This window comes from Pseudophryne corroboree, chromosome 7 (assembly GCF_028390025.1).
Source record: "Pseudophryne corroboree isolate aPseCor3 chromosome 7, aPseCor3.hap2, whole genome shotgun sequence".
In the NCBI taxonomy this organism is placed as follows: domain Eukaryota; kingdom Metazoa; phylum Chordata; class Amphibia; order Anura; family Myobatrachidae; genus Pseudophryne; species Pseudophryne corroboree.
Window position 1 is genome coordinate 120,680,400 of NC_086450.1, and position 18,875 is coordinate 120,699,274.

Below are 18,875 nucleotides of genomic sequence, written 5' to 3' on the forward strand. Positions count from 1 at the left end.
TTCAACTGGGATGGTTTCTCCTCTTCCTGCAAGCAGGTGTGGATATGGGCCTGAGCTTGGGATCCGTAAAGGTCCAGATTTCGGCCCTATCCATTTTCTTCCAGAAACAATTGGCTTCCCTTCCTGAGGTTCAGACTTTCTTGAAAGGGGTTCTGCACATCCAGCCTCCCTTTGTGCCACCTACGGTGCACTGGGATCTTAATGTGGTGTTACAGTTCCTCCAATCGGATTGATTCGAACCTCTACCGGAGGTTGAGGTCAAGTTTCTCACGTGGAAGGCTGTCACTTTGTTGGCCTTAGCTTCTGCTAGACGTGTGTCGGAGTTGGGGGCTTTGTCTTATAAGATCCCCTACTTGATCTTCCATGAAAATAGAGCTGAGCTCCGGACACGTCAGCAGTTCCTTCCGAAGGTTGTGTCGGCATTTCATATCAACAACCTATTGTGGTGCCAGTTGCTACTGACTCCTCAATTTCATCAAAGTCCTTAGATGGTGTAAGGGCTCTGAAAATCTATGTGAAGAGTACTACTCGTCACAGAAAATCAGACTCTGTTTGTCCTGTATAATCCCAAGAAACTTGGGTATCCTGCTTCTAAGCAGACGATCTCTCGCTGGATCAGGTTTACTATCCAGCATGCGTATTCTACGGCAGGATTGGCGTGTCCTACGTTGGTTAAGGCCACCTCTACTCGTAAGGCTGGTTCTTCCTGGACGGCTGCCCGGGGTGTCTCGGCTTTACAGCTTTGCCGAGCGGCTACTTGGTCTGGGTCGATCACGTTTGCAAAGTTCTACAAGTTCGTTACTTTGGCCTCTGAGGACCTGAAGTTTGGTCAGTCAGTTCTGTAGGAGCCTCCGCGCTCTCCCTCCCGTTCTGGGAGCTTTGGTACATCCCCATGGTACTAATGTGGACCCCAACATCCTCTAGGACGTAAGAGAAAATAGGATTTTAATTACCTACCAGTAAATCCTTTTCTCGTAGTCCGTAGAGGACTGCGTCCCCTGCATGCTTCTGCAATAAAAAAAACAAAACTTCCGGGCCTGTGAAGAAGTGGCGGTATACCATACTGTTGTATACCGCCCCACTTCGACCACTTGTTCAGCCGTTGCTGATATTTCAAGCTGGTTAGCTTGGTTTGCCTTGTATGTGTGAGCTGGTGTGAACTTGCCACTATCTGTGTTACTGTATATCCTTCTTCTCTCAAATTTGTCCGTCTCGTCGGGCACAGTTTCTAGACTGAGTTTGGCAGGAGGGGCATAGAGGGAGGAGCCAGCCCACACTCACAAACTCTTAAAGTGCCAGTGGCTCCTAGTGGACCCGTCTATACTCCATGGTACTAATGTGGACCCCAACGTCCTCTACGGCCTACGAGAAAAGGATTTACCAGTAGGTAATTAAAATCCTTTTTTCTCTAACGTCCTAGTGGATGCTGGGAACTCCGTAAGGACCATGGGGAATAGACGGGCTCCGCAGGAGACATGGGCACTTCAAGAAAGAATTTGGATTCTGGTGTGCTCTGGCTCTTCCCTCTATGTCCCTCCTCCAGACCTCAGTTTGAATCTGTGCCCGGACGAGCTGGGTGCTGTTTAGTGAGCTCTCCTGAGCTTGCTATAAGAAAGTATTTTGTTAGGTTTTTTTGTTTTCAGGGAGCTCTGCTGGCAACAGACTCCCTGCATCGTGGGACTATGGAGAGAGAAGCAGCCCTACTCTCTGCAGATAGGTCCTGCTTCTTAGGCTACTGGACACCATTAGCTCCAGAGGGATCGTACACAGGATCTCACCCTTTGTCGTCCGATCCCGGAGCCGCGCCGCCGCCCCCCTCGCAGAGCCGGAAGACAGAAGCCGGGTGAAAGAAGCAAGAAGACTTCGAAATCGGCGGCAGAAGACTCCAGTCTTCACTGAGGTAGCGCACAGCATTGCAGCTGTACGCCATTGCTCCCACACTACACCCACATACTCCGGTCACTGTAGGGTGCAGGGTGCAGGGCGCAGGGGGGGGGGGGGGGCGCACTGGGCAGCAATTAGGACCTCTTGGCAAAAGTTACACATATATACAGTTGGGCACTGTATATATGTATGAGCCCCCGCCATAATATTATACATAAACGCGGGACAGAAGCCCGCCGCTGAGGGGGCGGGGCTTCTTCCTCAGCACTCACCAGCGCCGACACCTGATTGGATGGATATGTAGAAGGTTTTAAATGATAATGTTAATTCCTTGCATAAAAGGTTGGATAAAGCTGAAACCTTAGGACAGTCGGGGTCTCAGCCCATACCTGATCCTATGTCGCAGAGGCCGTCAGGGTCTCAGAAGCGCCCACTATCCCAAATTGTTGACACAGATACCAACATGGATTCTGACTCAAGTGTCGATTACGATGATGCAAAGTTACAGCCTAAATTGGCTAAATCCATCCGTTATATGATTATAGCAATTAAGGATGTGTTGCACATCACAGAGGAAACCCCAGTCCCTGACAAGAGGGTTCATATGTATGGGGAAAGAAGGCAGGTGGTGACCTTTCCCCCTTCACACGAGCTAAATAAGTTATGTGAAAAGGCTTGGGAATCTCCAGATAAAAAACTGCAGATTTCCAAACGGATGCTTATGGCGTATCCTTTCCCGCCAATGGACAGGTTACGCTGGGAATCCTCCCCTAGGGTGGACAAAGCTTTAACACGCTTATCCAAGAGGGTAGCCCTGCCGTCACAGGATACGGCCACCCTAAAAGATGCTGCGGATAGAAAGCAAGAGGGTACCCTGAAGTCCATTTATATACATTCCGGTACCTTACTAAGGCCGGCAATTGCGTCGGCATGGGTGTGTAGTGCTGTAGCAGCATGGACGGATATCTTATCTGAGGAACTTGATACCTTGGACAAGGATACTATATTAATGACCCTGGGGCATATAAAAGACGTTGTCCTATATATGAGAGATGCTCAAAGAGACATTAGCCTACTGGGCTCTAGAATAAATGCAATGTTGATTTCTGCCAGAAGGGTCCTGTGGACTCGGCAATGGACAGGTGATGCCGACTCAAAAAGGCACATGGAGGTTTTACCTTACAAGGGTGAGGAATTGTTTGGGGAGGGTCTCTCGGACCTGGTCTCCACAGCTACTGCTGGAAAGTCAAATTTTTTGCCATATGTTTCCTCACAACCTAAGAAAGCACCGTATTACCAAATGCAGTCCTTTCGATCACAAAAAGGCAAGAAAGTCCGAGGTGCGTCCTTTATTGCCAGAGGCAGGGGCAGAGGAAGGAAGCTGCACAACACAGCTAGTTCCCAGGAACAGAAGTCCCCCCCGGCTTCCACTAAATCCACCGCATGACGCTGGGGCTCCACAGGCGGAGCTAGGCCCGGTGGGGGCGCGTCTCCGAAATTTCAGCCACAAGTGGGTTCACTCCCAGGTGGATCCCTGGGCAATAGATATTGTGTCTCAGGGAACAAGCTGGAATTCGAAGAGATGCCCCCTCACCGATACCTCAAATCGGCCCTGCCAGCTTCCCCCTTAGAGAGGGAAATAGTGTTAGCTGCAATTCACAAATTGTATCTTCAACAGATGGTGGTCAAGGTTCCCCTCCTTCAACAAGGAAGGGGTTATTAATCGACCATGTTTGTGGTACCGAAACCGGACGGTTCGGTCAGACCCATATTGATTTTAAAATCCCTGAACATATACCTGAAAAGGTTCAAGTTCAAGATGGAATCGCTGAGAGCGGTCATCGCAAGCCTGGAAGGGGGGGATTTTATGGTGTCTCTGGACATAAAGGATGCATACCTTCATGTCCCCATTTATCCACCTCATCAGGAGTACCTCAGATTTGTGGTACAGGATTGTCATTACCAATTTCAGACGTTGCCGTTTGGTCTCTCCACGGCACCGAGAATATTTACCAAGGTAATGGCGGAAATGATGGTACTCCTGATTAAGCAAGGGGTCACAATTATCCCATGCTTGGACGATTTCCTCATTAAGGCGAGATCAAGAGAGCAGTTGCTGATCAGCGTAGCACGCTCTCTGGAAGTGTTATGGCAATACGGCTGGATTCTAAATATTCCAAAGTCGCAGTTGGTTCCTGCGACTAGTCTGCCTTTCCTGGGCATGATTCTAGACACAGACCAGAAAAGGGTTTATCTCCCGATAGAGAGAGCTCAGGAACTCATGACACTGGTCAGGAACCTATTAAAACCAAAACAGGTGTCAGTGCATCACTGCACTCGATTCCTGGGAAAGATGGTGGCATCATAGAGGCCATTTCCTTCGGCAGGTTCCATGCGAGGACCTTTCAATGGGACTTACTGGACAAGTGGTCCGGATCACATATTCAGATGCATCGGTTAATCACCCTATCCCCCAGGGCCAGGGTGTCTCTTCTGTGGTGGCTGCAGAGTGAACAGCCGTATACAACGCCCTGCGTCAAGCGGAGAACTTGCTTCGCGACCAACCGGTTCTGATTCAGTCAGACAACATCACCGCAGTGGCTCATGTAAACCGACAAGGCGGCACAAGGAGCAGAGTGGCGATAGCGGAAGCCACCAGAATTCTTCGCTGGGCGGAGAATCACGTAAGCGCACTGTCAGCAGTGTTCATCCCGGGAGTGGACAACTGGGAAGCAGACTTCCTCAGCAGACACGACCTCCACCCGGGAGAGTGGGGACTTCATCAGGAAGTCTTCGCACAGATTACAGGTCGGTGGGAACTGCCACAGGTGGACATGATGGCATCCCGCTTCAACAAAAAGCTACAGAGGTATTGCGCCAGGTCAAGAGACCCTCAAGCGATAGCTGTAGACGCCCTGGTGACACCGTGGGTGTTGCAGCCGGTCTATGTATTCCCTCCTCTTCCTCTCATACTCAAGGTACTGAGGATAATAAGAAAAAGAGGAGTGAGAACAATACTCATTGTTCCTGATTGGCCACGAAGGACTTGGTATCCAGATCTGCAAGAAATCCTCACAGAGGACCCGTGGCCTCTTCCTCTAAGACAGGACTTGTTGCAACAGGGGCCCTGTCTGTTCCAAGACTTACCGCGGCTGTGTTTGACGGCATGGCGGTTGAACGCCGGATCCTAGCAGAGAAAGGCATTCCGGATGAGGTCATTCCTACGTTGATAAAGGCTAGGAAGGACGTAACAGCGCAACATTATCACCGTATATGGCGAAAATATGTTGCTTGGTGTGAGGCCAGGAATGCCCCTACGGAGGAATTCCAGCTGGGCCGTTTCCTTCACTTCCTACAGTCAGGAGTGATTTTGGGCCTAAAATTGGGTTCCATTAAGGTCCAGATTTCAAAAGAAGTTGACTTCTCTACCTGAAGTTCAGACGTTTGTAAAGGGAGTGCTGCATATTCAGCCCCCTTTTGTGCCTCCAGTGGCACCTTGGGATCTTAACGTGGTGTTGAGTTTCCTGAAATCCCACTGGTTTGAACCACTCAAAACGGTGGAGTTGAAATATGTCACGTGGAAGGTGGTCATGCTATTAGCCTTGGCTTCGGCTAGGCGTGTGTCAGAGTTGGCGGCTTTGTCACATAAATGCCCCTATCTGTTTTTCCATGCGGATAGAGCAGAATTGCTGACCCGTCCACAATTTCTGCCGAAAGTGGTTTCATCCTTTCATATAAACCAACCTATTGTGGTGCCTGTGGCTACTACTGACTGGGAGGATTACGAGTTGCTTGATGTGGTCAGGGCTTTGAAGGTTTATGTAGCCAGAACGGCTAGGGTCAGGAAAACAGAGTCTTTGTTTATCCTGTATGCTTCCAACAAGCTTGATGCTCCTGCTTCAAAGCAAACTATTGCTCGCTGGATCTGTAACACGATTCAGCAGGCTCATTCTGCGGCTGGATTGCCGCTGCCAAAATCAGTTAAGGCCCATTCCACTAGGAAGGTGGGCTCTTCTTGGGCGGCTGCCCGAGGGGTCTTGGCATTACAGCTTTGCCGAGCGGCTACTTGGTCAGGTTCAAACACTTTTGCAAAGTTCTACAAGTTTGATACCCTGGCGGAGGAGGACCCTGTGTTTGCTCAATCGGTGCTGCAGAGTCATCCGCACTCTTCCGCCCGTTTGGGAGCTTTTGTATAATCCCCATGGTCCTTACGGAGTCCCCAGCATCTACTAGGACGTTCGAGAAAATAAGATTTTACTTACCGGTAAATCTATTTCTCGTAGTCCGTAGTGGATGCTGGGCGCCCGTCCCAAGTGCGGACTTCTTCTGCAATGCTTGTATATAGTTATTGCTTCAATAAGGGTTATGTTATGGTTGCATCAGGGTTGGACCTGATGCTCTGTTGTTGTCATACTGTTGACTGGTTGTTATAAACTCATGTTATACGGTGTGATTGGTGTGGCTGGTATGAATCTTGCCCTGGATTACCAAAATCCTTTCCTTGTACTGTCAGCTCTTCTGGGCACAGTTTCTCTAACTGAGGTCTGGAGGAGGGGCATAGAGGGAGGAGCCAGAGCACACCAGAACCTAAATTCTTTCTTAAAGTGCCCATGTCTCCTGCGGAGCCCGTCTATCCCCATGGTCCTTACGGAGTCCCCAGCATCCACTACGGACTACGAGAAATAGATTTACCGGTAAGTAAAATCTTATTTTAAACCTGTTGTCATAAAAAACAGTAGTTTGAGATTGCTACTAATTATGAAATGTATGTTTTATTGGATTTCATTTTCTTTGCTTTAAAAAGCCTGAAAAAGCCATTGAGATATACGAGCAGGCACTGAAAAAGAACCCTAAAGATGGAACACTGGCCAGTAAGATTGGAAAAGCGCTGATCAAGACTCATAACTATGCTAAGGTGTGTTCCACGTCCTGTTACTGTTGTTTCCTCTGAAAACTTTGCAATAAACAGATGTATCAAGTGCTGTTTTTTATGGGGTTTTCTAGGCAATCAGTTACTATGAAACTGCCCTGAAAAGTGGTCAGCAGAACTTCCTCCATTATGACTTGGCAGAACTATTATTAAAACTGAAGCAGTATGAAAAAGCAGTGAAAGTGCTCCAACAAGCACTCAATCATGAGACGGGTAATTTTATTTATATAGGAAAACTACCATTAGAAAGCAATTTGTAAGTTGTGTAATATTATATATAAATGAGCTCTGTTGCATTTGAGTGTACATGGTTCTCGTTATATTTAATATGGTGTTATGCTTTTTGTCTTTAGTATTTTGTCTGTAATGCATGCCTCCCAGCTGTCCTGATTCCAGCGGGACAGTCCCGCTATTTGGAGACTGTCTCACCCACGGGTCGCAGTGTCCCGGGGGGGCAGTTGGGAGATCCTGTGCTCGCCACTGCTCTGCTCTGCAAAGCAGCCGGTGATCACTGAATTAGGTGCCGTGCATGCGTATGGCATCTAAACAGTGTAGGGAGTGAGGCGGGGGCTGCCCAGCTGCTCAGGGTGCGCTCGGCACGCCCCCAAAATGACAAAAGGGATCCCACCCCCTTCTGACAAAGCCCCACACCCTTGTCAAGCACGCCTCCGGCACGGCATGTCCCTCCTTGCCTGATGCCAAAGTTGGGAGGTATGTGTAATGTACAGTAGATAGGAGGTCTTAGTTTTAATCAAAGTTCTTAATAACAAAGCAGCAACAGTGACACTCTGCTGGTAAAAAAAAAAAAAAAATATGAAATTCACCTTCACCAATTTGGCTAGCGTTATGAGCCAGAAAACACAAACCTGCCTTTAGTTAGATTTGAATGTCTGGATCTGAAGGTGCATAGCGGCCCATTTATCATTGTATATTTGCGGTTAGCTGCAAATATTAAGTATCCTCTTAATGTAAGGAGGGACCGCAGCAGATATCTCCAATACCTTCTGCAATCACTCCATTGCTGCCTATAGCCGCATTCCACATGGGTTTATATGGAGGATGCGATGCAGCCAGATTTACCAATATCTGGAATGCGATGCATTTCCAATATTGGCCCCCACAACTACTATTGTAACCTATGGGCTACACATAGCACTTGTAGCCAACAGAGGGTTTTCCCAGAACCCTCTCCCGAAGTGGCCGCTTTGAAGGTGTGGTGTTAGCTGCCCTCGCATGCGCAGACCTCCTGGTAGCCATCTCAGCACATCGCAGGGATGGGCTCCTTTCAGAACCCCTGTCCCTGCGTGTGCTTAATCATACATTCGGGTGATAAGATCACATATTGCAATGCAATCCTGGGTGGTAAGATCTCGCCCAGGTTGCATTGAATATGTGATCCATGATAAATGGCCCCTATTATTATTATTATTATTTCTCTATCGTCCTAGTGGATGCTGGGGTTCCTGAAAGGACCATGGGGAATAGCGGCTCCGCAGGAGACAGGGCACAAAAAGTAAAGCTTTAGGATCAGGTGGTGTGCACTGGCTCCTCCCCCTATGACCCTCCTCCAAGCCTCAGTTAGATTTTTGTGCCCGGCCGAGAAGGGTGCAATCTAGGTGGCTCTCCTAAAGAGCTGCTTAGAAAAGTTTAGCTTAGGTTTTTTATTTTACAGTGAGTCCTGCTGGCAACAGGATCACTGCAACGAGGGACTTAGGGGAGAAGAAGTGAACTCACCTGCGTGCAGGATGGATTGGCTTCTTGGCTACTGGACATTAGCTCCAGAGGGACGATCACAGGTACAGCCTGGATGGTCACCGGAGCCTCGCCGCCGGCCCCCTTGCAGATGCTGAAACGAGAAGAGGTCCAGAATCGGCGGCAGAAGACTCCTCAGTCTTCTTAAGGTAGCGCACAGCACTGCAGCTGTGCGCCATTTTCCTCTCAGCACACTTCACACGGCAGTCACTGAGGGTGCAGGGCGCTGGGAGGGGGGCGCCCTGGGAGGCAAATGAAAACCTTTTTTGGCTAAAAATACCTCACATATAGCCTCCGGGGGCTATATGGAGATATTTAACCCCTGCCAGAATCCGTTAAGAGCGGGAGACGAGGCCGCCGAAAAAGGGGCGGGGCCTATCTCCTCAGCACACAGCGCCATTTTCCCTCACAGAAAGGCTGGAGGGAAGGCTCCCAGGCTCTCCCCTGCACTGCACTACAGAAACAGGGTTAAAACAGAGAGGGGGGGCACTAATTTGGCGTTAGAAATATATAAAAAAGATGCTATAAGGGAAAACACTTATATAAGGTTGTCCCTATATAATTATAGCGTTTTTGGTGTGTGCTGGCAAACTCTCCCTCTGTCTCTCCAAAGGGCTAGTAGGTCCTGTCCTCTATCAGAGCATTCCCTGTGTGTGTGCTGTGTGTCGGTACGTGTGTGTCGACATGTATGAGGACGATGTTGGTGAGGAGGCGAAGCAATTGCCTGTAATGGTGATGTCACTCTCTAGGGAGTCGACACCGGAATGGATGGCTTATTTAGGGAATTACGTGATAATGTCAACACGCGCCAAGGTCGGTTGACGACATGAGACGGCCGACAAACAATTAGTACCGGTCCAGACGTCTCAAAAACACCGTCAGGGGTTTTAAAACGCCCGTTTACTTTAGTCGGTCGACACAGACACAGACAGGGACACTGAATCCAGTGTCGACGGTGAATAAACAAACGTATTCCTTATTAGGGCCACACGTTAAGGGCAATGAAGGAGGTGTTACATATTTCTGATACTACAAGTACCACAAAAGAGGGTATTATGTGGGATGTGAAAAAACTACCGTAGTTTTTCCTGAATCAGATAAATTAAATGAAGTGTGTGATGATGCGTGGGTTCCCCCCGATAGAAAATATGGGCGGTATACCCTTTCCCGCCAGAAGTTAGGGCGCGTTGGGAAACACCCCTTAGGGTGGATAAGGCGCTCACACGCTTATCAGAACAAGTGGCGGTACCGTCTATAGATAGGGCCGTCCTCAAGGAGCCAGCTGACAGGAGGCTGGAAAAATATCATAAAAAGTATATACACACATACTGGTGTTATACTGCGACCAGCGATCGCCTCAGCCTGGATGTGCAGAGCTGGGGTGGCTTGGTCGGATTCCCTGACTAAAAATATTGATACCCTTGACAGGGACAGTATTTTATTGACTATAGAGCATTTAAAGGATGTTTCTCTATCGTCCTAAGTGGATGCTGGGGTTCCTGAAAGGACCATGGGGAATAGCGGCTCCGCAGGAGACAGGGCACAAAAAAGTAAAGCTTTACTAGGTCAGGTGGTGTGCACTGGCTCCTCCCCCTATGACCCTCCTCCAGACTCCTGTTAGATTTTGTGCCCGAACGAGAAGGGTGCAATCTAGGTGGCTCTCCTAAAGAGCTGCTTAGAGAAAGTTTAGTTTAGGTTTTTTTCTTTACAGTGAGTCCTGCTGGCAACAGGATCACTGCAACGTGGGACTTAGGGGGAAAGTAGTAAACTCACCTGCATGCAGAGTGGATTTGCTGCTTGGCTACTGGACACCATTAGCTCCAGAGGGATCGAACACAGGCCCAGCCGTGGAGTCCGGTCCCGGAGCCGCGCCGCCGACCCCCTTGCAGATGCTGAAGCGTGAAGAGGTCCGGAAACCGGCGGCTGAAGACTCCTCAGTCTTCATAAGGTAGCGCACAGCACTGCAGCTGTGCGCCATTTTCCTCTCAGCACACTTCACTGGGCAGTCACTGAGGGTGCAGAGCGCTGGGGGGGGGCGCTCTGAGAGGCAAATATAAACCTTATACAAGGCTAAAAATACCTCACATATAGCCCATAGGGGCTATATGGAGATATTTAACCCCTGCCTGACTGGAAAAATAGCGGGAGAAGAACCCGCCGAAAAAGGGGCGGGGCCTATCTCCTCAGCACACGGCGCCATTTTCTGTCACAGCTCCGCTGGTCAGAACGGCTCCCAGGTCTCTCCCCTGCACTGCACTACAGAAACAGGGTAAAACAGAGAGGGGGGGCACATTAATGGCTATATATATATATATTAAAGCAGCTATAAGGGAGCACTTAATATAAGGATATCCCTTGTATATATAGCGCTTTGTGGTGTGTGCTGGCAGACTCTCCCTCTGTCTCCCCAAAAGGGCTAGTGGGTCCTGTCTTCATTAGAGCATTCCCTGTGAGTTTGCGGTGTGTGTCGGTACGTGGTGTCGACATGTATGAGGACGATATTGGTGTGGAGGCGGAGCAATTGCCAAATATGCAGATGTCACCCCCCAGGGGGTCGACACCAGAATGGATGCCTTTATTTGTGGAATTACGTGATGGTTTATCTTCCCTTAAACAGTCAGTTGAGGACATGAGGCGGCCGGACAATCAATTAATGCCTGTCCAGGCGCCTCAAACACCGTCAGGGGCTGTAAAACGCCCTTTGCCTCAGTCGGTCGACACAGACCCAGACACGGGCACTGATTCCAGTGACGACGGTAGAAATTCAAACGTATTTTCCAGTAGGGCCACACGTTATATGATTTTGGCAATGAAGGAGACGTTACATTTAGCTGATACTACAGATACCGTAAAACAGGGTATTATGTATGGTGTGAAAAAACTACAAACAGTTTTTCCTGAATCAGAAGAATTAAATGACGTGTGTGATGAAGCGTGGGTTGCTCCTGATAAAAAGTTGATAATTTCAAAAAAGTTATTGGCATTATACCCTTTCCCGCCAGAGGTTAGGGCGCGCTGGGAAACACCCCCTAAGGTGGACAAGGCGCTCACACGCTTATCCAAACAAGTGGCGTTACCCTCTCCTGAGACGGCCGCACTTAAGGATCCATCAGATAGAAAGATGGAAGTTATTCAAAAGAATATATACACACATGCAGGTGTTATACTACGACCAGCTATAGCAACTGCCTGGATGTGCAGTGCTGGAGTAGTTTGGTCAGAATCCCTGATTGAAAATATTGATACCCTAGATAGGGACAATGTTTTACTGTCGTTAGAACAAATAAAGGATGCATTTATCTATATGCGTGATGCACAGAGGGATATTTGCACACTGGCATCTCGGGTGAGTGCTATGTCCATTTCAGCCAGAAGAGCCTTATGGACACGACAGTGGACAGGCGATGCGGATTCAAAACGTCACATGGAGGTTTTGCCGTATAAAGGGGAGGAGTTATTTGGAGTTGGTCTATCAGACTTGGTGGCCACGGCTACTGCCGGGAAATCCACTTTTTTACCTCAAGTCACTCCCCAACAGAGAAAGGCACCGACCTTTCAACCGCAGCCTTTTCGCTCCTACAAAAATAAGAGAGCAAAGGGCTTGTCGTACCTGCCACGAGGCAGAGGAAGAGGGAAGAGACACCAACAGGCAGCTCCTTCCCAGGAACAGAAGCCCTCCCCGGCTCCTGCAAAAACCTCAGCATGACGCTGGGGCCTCTCAAGCGGACTCGGGGACAGTGGGGGGCCGTCTCAAAAACTACAGCGCGCAGTGGGCTCACTCGCAGGTAGACCCCTGGATCCTGCAGATAATATCTCAGGGGTACAGGTTGGAATTAGAGACGGATCCTCCTCATCGTTTCCTGAAGTCTGCCTTACCAACCGTCTCTTCCGAAAGGGAGAGGGTGTTGGAAGCCATTCACAAGCTGTACGCTCAGCAGGTGATAGTCAAAGTACCCCTATTACAACAAGGAAAGGGGTATTATTCCACTCTATTTGTGGTACCGAAGCCGGATGGCTCGGTAAGGCCTATTCTAAATCTGAAGTCCTTGAACCTCTACATAAAAAAGTTCAAGTTCAAGATGGAGTCACTCAGAGCAGTGATAGCGAACCTGGAAGAAGGGGACTTTATGGTATCCTTGGACATCAAGGATGCGTATCTACACGTTCCGATTTACCCCGCACACCAGGGGTACCTCAGGTTCATTGTTCAAAACTGTCACTATCAGTTTCAGACGCTGCCGTTCGGATTGTCCACGGCGCCTCGGGTCTTTACCAAGGTAATGGCCGAGATGATGATTCTTCTTCGAAGAAAAGGCGTATTAGTTATCCCATACTTGGACGATCTCCTAATAAGGGCAAGGTCCAGAGAACAGCTGGAGACAGCTTTAGCACTATCTCAAGAGGTGCTAAGACAACACGGGTGGATTCTGAATATTCCAAAATCCCATTTAATCCCGACAACTCGTCTGCTGTTCCTAGGAATGATTCTGGACACGGTTCAGAAAAAGGTTTTCCTTCCAGAGGGAAAAGCCAAGGAGTTATCCGATCTGGTCAGGAACCTCCTAAAACCAGGAAAAGTGTCAGTACATCAATGCACAAGAGTCCTGGGAAAAATGGTGGCTTCTTACGAAGCAATTCCATTCGGCAGATTCCATGCAAGAATATTCCAAAGGGATCTGTTGGACAAATGGTCAGGGTCGCATCTGCAGATGCACCTGCGAATAACCCTGTCACCAAAGACAAGGGTGTCACTTCTGTGGTGGTTGCAGAAGGCTCACCTATTAGAAGGCCGCAGATTCGGCATTCAGGATTGGATCCTGGTGACCACGGACGCCAGCCTGAGAGGCTGGGGAGCAGTCACACAAGGAAGAAACTTCCAGGGAGTATGGACGAGTCTGGAAAAGTCTCTTCACATAAACATTCTGGAACTAAGAGCAATCTACAATGCTCTAAGCCAGGCGGAACTTCTCCTGCAAGGAAAGCCGGTGTTGATTCAGTCGGACAACATCACGGCGGTCGCCCATGTAAACAGGCAGGGCGGCACAAGAAGCAGGAGTGCAATGGCAGAAGCTGCCAAGATTCTTCGCTGGGCGGAGAATCACGTGATAGCACTGTCAGCAGTGTTCATCCCGGGCGTGGACAACTGGGAAGCAGACTTCCTCAGCAGACACGATCTTCATCCGGGAGAGTGGGGTCTACATCCAGAAGTCTTCAACATGTTAATAGACCGTTGGGAAAGACCAATTGTAGACATGATGGCGTCTCGCCTCCACAAGAAACTGGACAAATATTGCGCCAGGTCAAGAGATCCACAGGCAATAGCTGTGGACGCACTGGTAACTCCTTGGGTGTACCAGTCAGTGTATGTGTTTCCTCCTCTGCCGCTCATACCAAAGGTATTGAAGATCATACGGCAAAGAAGAGTAAGAACAATACTAGTGGTTCCGGATTGGCCGAGAAGGACTTGGTATCCGGAACTTCAAGAGATGCTCACGGACGAACCGTGGCCTCTACCTCTGAGAAGGGACCTGCTACAGCAGGGTCCCTGTCTTTTTCAAGACTTACCGCGGCTGCGTTTGACGGCATGGCGGTTGAACGCCAGATCCTAAAAGGGAAAGGCATTCCAGAAGAAGTCATTCCTACCTTGATTAAGGCACGGAAGGAAGTCACCGTGAAACATTATCACCGCATTTGGCGAAAATATGTAGCGTGGTGCGAGGATCGGAGGGTTCCGACGGAGGAATTCCAACTGGGTCGTTTCCTACATTTCCTGCAATCAGGATTATCTATGGGTCTCAAATTGGGATCCATTAAGGTTCAAATTTCGGCCCTGTCAATATTCTTCCAAAAAGAATTGGCCTCTGTCCCTGAGGTCCAGACTTTTGTCAAGGGAGTACTGCATATACAGCCTCCTGTGGGGCCTCCGGTGGCACCGTGGGATCTAAATGTAGTTTTAGATTTCCTCAAATCCCATTGGTTTGAACCATTGAAAAAGGTGGATTTGAAATATCTCACATTGAAAGTGACTATGTTACTAGCCCTGGCCTCTGCCAGGAGAGTATCTGAATTGGCGGCTTTATCTTATAAAAGTCCTTATCTAATCTTCCATTCGGATAGGGCAGAACTGCGGACTCGTCCGCATTTTCTCCCTAAAGTGGTATCAGCATTTCATCTGAACCAACCTATTGTGGTGCCTGCGGCCACTAGCGACTTGGAGGACTCCAAGTTGTTGGACGTTGTCAGAGCCTTAAAAATATACATTGCAAGGACGGCTGGAGTCAGAAAATCTGACTCGCTGTTTATATTGTATGCACCCAACAAGTTGGGCGCACCTGCTTCTAAGCAGTCGATTGCTCGTTGGATTTGTAACACAATTCAACTTGCACATTCTGTGGCAGGCCTGCCACAGCCTAAAACTGTAAAAGCCCACTCCACAAGGAAGGTGGGCTCATCTTGGGCGGCTGCCCGAGGGGTCTCGGCATTACAACTCTGCCGAGCAGCTACGTGGTCGGGGGAGAACACGTTTGTAAAATTTTACAAATTTGATACCCTGGCAAAGGAGGACCTGGAGTTCTCTCATTCGGTGCTGCAGAGTCATCCGCACTCTCCCGCCCGTTTGGGAGCTTTGGTATAATCCCCATGGTCCTTTCAGGAACCCCAGCATCCACTTAGGACGATAGAGAAAATAAGAATTTACTTACCGATAATTCTATTTCTCGGAGTCCGTAGTGGATGCTGGGCGCCCATCCCAAGTGCGGATTATCTGCAATACTTGTACATAGTTATTGTTAACTAATTCGGGTTATTGTTAAGGAGCCATCTTTAAGAGGCCCTTTCTGTTGTCATACTGTTAACTGGGTTTAGATCACAAGTTGTACGGTGTGATTGGTGTGGCTGGTATGAGTCTTACCCGGGATTCAAAATGCCTCCCTTATTGTGTATGCTCGTCCGGGCACAGTACCTAACTGGAGTCTGGAGGAGGGTCATAGGGGGAGGAGCCAGTGCACACCACCTGACCTAGTAAAGCTTTACTTTTTTGTGCCCTGTCTCCTGCGGAGCCGCTATTCCCCATGGTCCTTTCAGGAACCCCAGCATCCACTACGGACTCCGAGAAATAGAATTATCGGTAAGTAAATTCTTATTATTTCTATATATGCGAGATGCACAGAGGGATATTTGCACTCTGGCATCAAGAGTAAGTGCGATGTCCATATCTGCCAGAAGATGTTTATGGACACGACAGTGGTCAGGTGATGCAGATTCCAAACGGCACAAAGGTGTATTGCCGTATAAAGGAAGAGGAGTTATTTGGGGTCGGTCCATCGGACCTGGTGGCCACGGCAACTGCTGGAAAATCCACCGTTTTTACCCTAAGTCACATCTCTGCAGAAAAAGACACCGTCTTTTCAGCTTCAGTCCTTTCGTCCCTATAAGAGTCATATCTGCCCAGGGATAGAGGAAAGGGAAGAAGACTGCAGCAGGCAGCCCATTCCCAGGAACAGAAGCGTTCCACCGCTTCTGACAAGCTCTCAGCATGACGCTGAGACCGTACAGGACCCCTGGATCCTACAAGTAGTATCCCAGGGGTACAGTTTGGAATGTCGAGACGTTTCCCCTGCGCAGGCTCCTGAAGTCTGCTTTACCAAGGTCTCCCTCCGACAAGGAGGCAGTATGGGAAAAAATTCACGAGCTGTATTCCCAGCAGGTGATAATTAAATTACCCCTCCTACAACAAGAAAAGGGGGTATTATTCCACACTATATTGTGGTACTGAAACCAGAAGGCTAGGTGAGACCTATTCTAAATCTAAAAAAATTTGAACACTTACAAAGGTTCAAATCAAGATGGAGTCACTCAGAGCAGTGATAACGAACCGGGAAGAAGGGGACTATCTGGTGTCCCGAGACATCAGGGATGCTTACCTCCATGTCCCAAATTTGCCCTTATCACTAAGGGTACCTCAGGTTCGTGGTACAGAACTGTCACTATCAGTTTCAGACGCTGCCGTTTGGATTGTCTACGGCACCCCGAGTCTTTACCAAGGTAATGGCCGAAATGATGGTTCTTCTTCGAAGAAAAGGCGTCTTAATTATCCCTTACTTGGACGATCTCCTGATAAGGGCAAAGTCCAGGGAACAGTTGGAGGTCGGAGTAGCACTATCTCGGATACTGTTACAACAGCAGGGGTGGATTCTAAATATTCCAAAATCGCAGCTGATCCCGACAACAAGTCTCCTGTGCTTAGGGATGATTCTGGACACAGTCCAGAAAAAGGTGTTTCTCCCGGAAGAGAAAGCCAGGGAGTTATCCGAGCTAGTCAGGAACCTCCTAAAATCAGTGCATCATTGCACAAGGGCCATGGTAAAAAAATGGTGACTTCCTTCGAAGCAATTCCAGTCGGCAGATTTCATGCAAGAACTTTTCAGTGGGATCTGCTGGACAAATGGTCCGGATCGCATCTTCAGATGCATCAGCGGATAACCCTATATCCAAGGACAAGGGTGTCTCTCCTGTGGTGGTTACAGAGTGCTCATCTTCTAGAGGGCCGCAGATTCGGCATTCAGTTTTGGATGTTGGTGACCACGGAGGCCAGCCCGAGAGGCTGGGGAGCAGTCACACAAGGAAAAAATTTCCAGGGAGTGTGATCAAGTCTGGAGATTTTTCTCCACATAAATATAGCTAAGGGTAAATTTATAATGCTCTAAGCTTAGCAAGACCTCTGCTTCAAGGTCAGCCGGTATTGATCCAGTGGGATAAAACATCACGGCAGTCGCCCACGTAAATAGACAGGGCGGCACAAGAAGCAGGAGGGCAGTGGCAAAAACTGCAAGGACTTTTCGCTGGGCGGAAAATCATGTGATAGCACTGTCAGCAGTGTTTCATTCCGGGAATGGAAACTGGGAAGCAGACTTCCTCAGTAGGCACGACCTCCACCCGGCAGAGTGGGAACTTCATGGGGAAGTTTTCCACATAATTGTAAACCGTTGGGAATTACCAAAGGTGGACATGATGGCGTCCCGTCTGAACAAAAAACGGGACAGGTATTGCGCCAGGTTAAGAGACCCTCAGGCAATAGCTGTGGACGTTCTGGTAACACCGTGGGTGTACCAGTCGGTGTATGTGTTCCATCCTCTGCTTTTCATACCTAAGGTACTGAGAATTATAAGACGTAGAGGAGTAAGAACTATACTCATGGCTCCGGATTGGCCAAGAAGGACTTGGTACCCGGAACTTCAAGAGATGCTCACAGAGGACTTATGGCCTCTGCCGCTAAGAAGGGACTTGTTTCAGCAAGTACCATGTCTGTTCCAAGACTTACCGCAGCTGCGTTTGACGGCATGGCGGTGGAACGCCGGATCCTAAGGGAAAAGGCATTCAGGAAGAGGTCATTCCTACCCTGGTCAAAGCCAGAAAGGAGGTGACCGCACAACATTATCACCACATGTGGCGAAAATATGTTGCGTGGTGTGAGGCCAGGAAGGCCCCACGAAGAAATTTCAACTCGGTCGATTCCTGCATTTCTTGCAAACAGGAGTGTCTATGGGCCTCAAATTGGGGTCCATTAAGGTTCAAATTTCGGCCCTGTCGATTTTTCTTCCAGAAAGAATTGGCTTCAGTTCCTGAAGTCCAGAAGTTTGTCAAGGGAGTATTGCATATACAACCCCCTTTTGTGCCTCCAGTGGCACTGTGGGATCTCAACGTAGTTCTGGGATTCCTCAAAACACATTGGTTTAAAACCAGTCAAATCTGTGGATTTGAAGCATCTCACATGAAAAGTGAACATGATCTTGGACCTGGCCTGGACCAGGCGAGTGTCAAATTGGTGGTTTTTTTCTCAAAAAAGCACATATCTGTTTGTCCATTCGGACAGGGCAGAGCTGCGGACTCGTCCCCAGTTCTCTCCCTAAGGTGGTGTCAGTGTTTCACCTGAACCAGCTTATTGTGGTGTCTTGCGCCTACTAGGGACTTGGAGGACTCCAAGTTGCTAGATGTGGTCAGGGCCCTGAAAATATAGGTTCCAGGACGGCTGGAGTCAGGAAAACTGACTTGCTGTTATCCTGTATGCACCCAACAAACTGGGTGCTCTTGCTTTTAAGCAGACTTTTGCTAGTTGGATGTGTAATACAATTCAGCTTGCACATTCTGTGGCAGGCCTGCCACAGCCAAAATATGTAAATGCCCATTCCACAAGGAAGGTGGGCTCATCTTGGGCGGCTGCCCGAGGGGTCTCGGCTTTACAACTTTGCCGAGCGGCTATTTAGTCAGGGGCAAACACGTTTGTAAAATCCTACAAATTTGATACCCTGGC

At 48.8% G+C, this 18,875-nt stretch overlaps 1 protein-coding gene across 2 annotated transcripts in view; it reads left to right on the forward strand.

Annotated features, from left to right (window-relative positions):
* The window catches only part of TTC21B (tetratricopeptide repeat domain 21B), a 418,459-nt gene that overhangs the window by 189,639 nt on the left and 209,945 nt on the right, over positions 1-18,875 (forward strand). For both annotated transcript variants that reach the window (XM_063933597.1, XM_063933598.1), the window contains exons 17-18: positions 6,689-6,799; positions 6,889-7,027. In XM_063933597.1, coding sequence (XP_063789667.1) covers positions 6,689-6,799; positions 6,889-7,027 — 250 coding nt within the window. The remainder of the gene's footprint in view (positions 1-6,688; positions 6,800-6,888; positions 7,028-18,875) is intronic.